Consider the following 5915-nt stretch of genomic DNA (forward strand, 5'->3'; position numbering starts at 1 on the left):
AAAGGGGCACGTAACACTCCTGAATTCTATGACTAGCACTGAAACCAAGAAAAAGAAAAAAAATCAATAATTCATTAGAGCATAATGTACAAGGATATTGTTCTTTTTCCCAAGAAATGAAAATCAACTTGTTTCATCTGGTTTTAACTTAATTTCTCCTCCGTTTTTGCACCTAACGGTGAAAAATTGCCCAAGGAATGTGGCAAGACTGTGTTCAAAACCGGCTAGAAAATTTTAAAGAGTGGGGAAGTAAGGAGGAAAATGATACCCTGAAGAAAGGTGGTAAGATAAACCTAAGACAGGAAAAGAAACAGGAGGTACACACGCAAAAAGAAGATAAAGGACTGCGAGACACTGAGGTGCACAACGGTGATATAAAATCTGTTCCCTCTGCTTGGTCAGTGAATTGATGCAGACCTCACAGCAAAGAGGAATTTTAATGTGATCTCCTGGCTAGCTGTTCCTACAGAGTAAACCTGACTCAACCCAATGCAAAAGTGCTTTACAGATGCATGCAGACTATAGCTACCAACTTTCTATTTTCTCCTGCATTCACAAGGAGGAAAAAGAAGCCTCGTCACACACTGAGGGCAGGTCAGGGCTCGACATGGTTACGGAAGGGAGGGGGTGTTGCTGTCCCCTGCCACACTTCTCTTTGGGATAGAATAACTGCAAACCAAGTCCTTATGTGAGCTGTCCACAACACTCAGACACATATTTCTCAAGGTGAATAGTAGTGACGCCCCTGTCAGGAAAGGCGGCTTGGACACATGCTGTGATGAAAGCAAAAAAAGTTGGACATGTTGGGCCAAAGTGAAACAGTATCCCCAACCCGATCTTATCTAATCCTCCTTAGATCTCTTCCCTTTCAATATTACATGTGAATGGCACTCCAAACCAAAACAGATCAATACCACTAACTTGACACACATTAGCTACATAAAGGCAACAAGACTACTGAGACTAGCACTGTCAGGAAGCATTATGGCGGAGAGAACACTAAGAGGAAGAAGCAGAAGACATTTAGGAGTGGTGGAGGGAAACAAAGAAACATTGAGATGCGTCTTCTTACCTGTTTGTTGTACTTGTTGATGGTTTGAGTGCTGTAGTCAGAGCAGTGGTCAGATCCAAGGGAAATGTTATCTCCGGTGCCAACGAAGGTGTTGGCAGGGGGCAGGTCCTGAACTGCCTGGTGCTTTTTTCCGGCTGTCGGTGACTGAGGGTGAAGCTGGACAGTTGGGAGCGGCGAACTGGACTTGTAGTGCCGAGCCAGGTCTGGACTTCCCGGCCCACCGTTGACTGAACGGTAGCGTCCCATACCGGGGCTGTCTGACAGCTTCTCATTGACGCCATCGTAGCGCTGCCCATTAGGTTTGGAGGCCTCTACTGTGACGATACTACTATAGAGAGGCTGTTTGGACTTTTGTTTCTTCTTGTCTTTCTTGGGCTTCTTGGATTTGTCGTGCTGCTGAGGTGTAAAAAAGTCCTCATGATCTTTCTTTCCTGCCTCATAGCCATTCTTGTTCTTTGGGTGGCAATAACGGGCCATGACAACAACAAGAATGATGAGAATGACGGTCATGATGCCCGAAACTACTCCAATTACAATGCTTAATCGTTGTTTGCTGAGATCATAGTTGGGGTCACCAGCGATATTGGTGTTCAGGGAGGTACTCAGGCTCTTAGCCACCTGTGCCTCCACAATTGTGGAATTGGAAAGTGTCTCATTAACATACACGTGAACCAGGGTGGTGGTGCTCTGTGAAGGCTGACCACTGTCATTCACTTGGACCACAAGTCTGTGGAGACCGTAGTGTTTTGGTTCCAGCTTTGCCATCAATGAGATCACCCCTGTGCCCCCATCAATCTCAAACAGCTTGAAGGGGTTTCCCCCAATGATGCTGTAGTTCAGGTCTGCGTTGATGCCAGTGTCCGTATCAGTGGCCATGACAGTTCTGACAACTGTCCTGATGTTACTGGAGGGGGGGAGGAGGGTGTAGGAGCTGTTTATTGGGAAGGTGACTGTTGGTGCATTGTCGTTTTCATCCATGACGAAGAGTGAGACTGTGGCTGTGGCGGATCTGGGTGGATCACCACCATCCACAGCTTTGACACGGAATGTGTATGTAGTTTTTTGCTCCCGGTCAAAGGAGAGGGTGGAAAAAATAGTCCCAGTTTCATTCTCAATAGAAAAGATCTCCTCCTCCTCCTCAATGAAAAGACCCATCTCTGCATTTTGGCCTTTGTCAGCATCGATTACTGTGACCATACCAACAGGGCTGTTGGGGTCAAGATTCTCTTTGACATAGAAGGTGAACACATCCTGCATAAACTTTGGATCGTTGTCATTTTTATCCCCCACGAGAACAACCACAGTAGCAGAACCCTGAAGCGTGTTTATGCCCTTATCTTTAGCTATCACTTTAAATTCATAGCGCTCTGTTTGCTCTCTATCCAAGATGGTGTTTACTCGGATGTCTCCACTGTCTGCATCAATAGAGAAAATCCCATTTACAGATGAATCGAGGGAATATGCTATTTCAGCATTTTTCCCACTGTCAGCATCAACAGCTTTTACTGTTGTCACCCTCTCGCCAGGGGCATTGCTTTCAGGGAAGGATACCTCAACTACATTCTGGCTGAAGATAGGAGGATTGTCGTTAGTGTCGCCCACTTTGACGATAAGAGAGTTATTACTTGCCAGACTAGGGCTTCCAGAGTCCACAGCCACTATTACCACATTGTATTCCTGTGTGGCCTCATAGTCCAGTGGTGCAGATGTGTGGAGAAAATACTTTTTTTTATTCTGTTCACCTTCCATCTCACTGGCTGGCTTGAGTTGAAAAGGTACATCTCCTACGACCGTGCAGGTTACTATGCCATTCTCTCCTTGGTCTCTGTCTGACACCTGAACCAAAGCAATGGGTGCATCCACCATCACGTCCTCAGCTACGTTTGCCACTCCATCTTTTAGGAAAATGCGCCCAATTTTTCGGATTTCAATTGCTGGGACGTTGTCGTTCTCGTCCTTGATATTCAGCACCACTGTTGCCTTATCCATTTTGGGCGGCTGGCCTCGGTCACGAGCCATTACTGTGAACCTCAGTTGGCTAACTTCTTCACGGTCAATGCGGTGCAACACACTTAGCCAGCCAGTGCTCTCATCCAACCTCAGCAGCCTTCTCACAGACTCTGTGGCCGCCCCAAACACATATTCAATTTGACCATTAACCCCAACGTCTGCATCAGCTGCTTTAAGCTGGAGTATCGGCGCACCAGGGGAGCTGTTTTCCGGCAGGTCAGCTTCATACACATTCTTCTCGAACCGCGGGTTGTTGTCATTTACATCAGTGATCATTACTCTCAGGATGGCCTGAGAGGAACGTGGGGGATCTCCTCCGTCCCTAACCCGCAAGGAGAGCTCATAAGAGTCTCTCTGTTCTCTGTCAAGGGCCCCTTTAATGATGAGTTGGGGTTGCTTCTCTCCATCAATAGTGTCAGCAACTTGCAGTTCAAACACACTGCTCCTGCTCGCGCCCTCCTCAAATCTTCTTTTTCCAGAGTAGGAATCCCCAGAAGATCCCAAACGCCTTGAGTTTTCCCCATTGTCCTGAATTAGCTCATATCGCTCTATTCCGTTCCTGCCAAAATCTCTGTCTGTGGCTGTGGGCAGCAGATAAAGGGTTCCAATGGGTCTGTTTTCCTCCACAGACAGTGTCAGGACAGGCGAGGGGAAAGACGGAGTGTTATCATTTATATCTAATATGATGACTTTCCCCTCAAAGAGGTCGACCCAGCTCTGAGCCGGTCCAATCACGGACACCTCGAAATCTATGAAACACTCGTTCTCGTCAAATATCATTTGGCACTGCTGTAATTTCTCACGGTCTATCCGCCTCTCGTTGGTGGTGAGCTCACCTGTTATGTTGTCTATTTTGAAAAATTCCGAGCCGGACTCCAGGGTGAACGTCACCTCGCCGGACCCGGCCACAATGCCCAGGTCGCCTGCTACGTTGCCAACTCTGACATCGGCAGGTCCCTCCTCCGCCAAGCGGTACCGGAGCACTTGCTTACTCGCAGCGGGCTGATGCACGAGCTGCAATATGAGCATGCAATAGTACAAACAGTCCACTGCTGCAGTAGTCCCCATTGTTCAGTCCTGCAAAGATGTCCTCGGAAAAATGTTTTAAAAGAGAGAAGAAAAAAAAAAGTCCCAAAATTGATGTTAATTGACAGTCTGCGTATAAAAAGGCAATCTCGTTCTCATTAGGAGCGCAGTCTTTTTTTTTTTCTTTAGGATGCGTGAGACTTCATCCTCTCGTTTCTGCTGCAGTGGAAAGCAGCAAGTGCACGCAGGGAGGGAAGGTGGTGGGAGGTGGGGGGGCTTTCCTTCTACCTTAATTTATTTATTCTGGGGGAGAAAAAAAATAAAAAATAAAAATACAGAGACTGTCTTTGCGGGGGGAGACTCCGTGCGCTCCGGACTGTGCCGAAGTGCAATAGTCCCGAGCATCAGCGGAAAGTGAATGCAGTCCGGTCCGCTCACGCTTTTTTTTTTTTTTTTTTTTTTTTTTTTCTCATTTTTATAGCTTTTTTCCTCTCTTTTCTTTTTTGATGACGAGGAGGGCTGGGCGAGCTGAACTCTTCCTCCGTCTGTCCTGATGTTATGTCCACATATATCAGAGGCGCGTAAAAAGGAGATGCCCGCGCAGGTTGCAAACTCATCCCACTGTGCAGGGTTGAGCGCGGAGCTCGTCACCTCTCCTTTATGTCTTGAAGGTAATATGCAGCAGATTACCTGTCTGGCTTCTTTATTCTGCCTCCTTCCTTCCTCCCCTCCAAGTCACTCGCAACAAGCAGAATACTATCACTCTCTCACTCCTCCTTTTCCTCCTCCTTCTCGTCTTCTTTAACGAACCAAATCCAGTCCGCAAAAAAAAAAAAAAAATAGATATTTAAGAAAAAGAAAGAAAGAAAAATCAGGGCTGAGTTCGAAAGAAAATAATAATAATAAAAAAACAATAAAGCAGGCAAAGTGAAAAAGTGTATATCCGACGCAGCGTTTAGGTTGAACTCCTCTCAGACGTTCTGCGTGTTCAGCGTGGACTCTCCCACTCACCCTTTCTCTCTCCCTCACCTGCAGACGCGCCGCATGTGTTGGCAGCCCCTATCTGCAGCACTGTGAGAGGGATTCACAAATGATATTGCAGTCCCTCTCTCTCTCCCTCTCTCTCTTTCTCTTTCCCCCTCTTCTGCCTCTCCCTCCTTACCTCTCTCTCTTTCTTTGCTGGCAACGCACGTAAACAGGGTCGAAGTTGGTCTTAAACGTCGGGGTCAGATTATGTTTGACCCAAAAAGAAAATGTGTATTAATTATATTCGGTTTTTCTCCCCCCCACACACACACACACACTGGAGATGTGCTTACTTCGTTTTCCATTGAGCGATATGACGCAACGTGACTTAAACGTAACATTTTTAATCACATTACACTAATAACGCACTTGTACATGATTGTTAATGTTCCATATAGAAAGCACTGCAAGGTGTAAAGACGACTTTTGCACATTCCAAAGATGTACATTAAAGAAATAAATAAAACAAAATTGGCAACAGCAAAGCCACTCTCCGCAGCAGCAGCAGCAGCAGGACAGACAGCGCTGCGCTTCCCCCGGTGGCTACTAGGAATATAAGCCCAGAAATGCGTGTGGTCGCCGGCGGCTGCGTGTCTCTTCCCCCTCATGCGTGATGCTCAGTCCACTCAGCAATCAGGAATCTGACACCGTGGCCGCACATCATATCCATTCATTTACATACAGTGGAAAATGACGTTAAAGTCTTTCTCCGTGTCTGCGGCGCAAACCCACTTTCCCTGCGATGCAGATACGCGTGTCCCTGTACAATTCGGGTTACAAT

General features: G+C 46.8%; 1 protein-coding gene across 1 annotated transcript; it reads right to left on the reverse strand.

Moving 5' to 3' along the window:
- Positions 1 to 200: 200 nt before the first annotated feature.
- On the reverse strand, positions 201 to 5229 carry pcdh7b (protocadherin 7b). The gene has a single exon (XM_015041349.1). The coding sequence runs from the start codon at positions 4148 to 4150 to the stop codon at positions 983 to 985; it is 3168 nt and encodes a 1055-aa protein (XP_014896835.1). The 5' UTR covers positions 4151 to 5229; the 3' UTR covers positions 201 to 982.
- Between the last annotated feature and the right edge of the window lie 686 nt (positions 5230 to 5915).

This window comes from Poecilia latipinna, unplaced genomic scaffold (genome assembly GCF_001443285.1).
Source record: "Poecilia latipinna isolate Pla-1442-1.1 unplaced genomic scaffold, P_latipinna-1.0 Scaffold546, whole genome shotgun sequence".
Classification (NCBI taxonomy): Eukaryota; Metazoa; Chordata; class Actinopteri; order Cyprinodontiformes; family Poeciliidae; genus Poecilia; species Poecilia latipinna.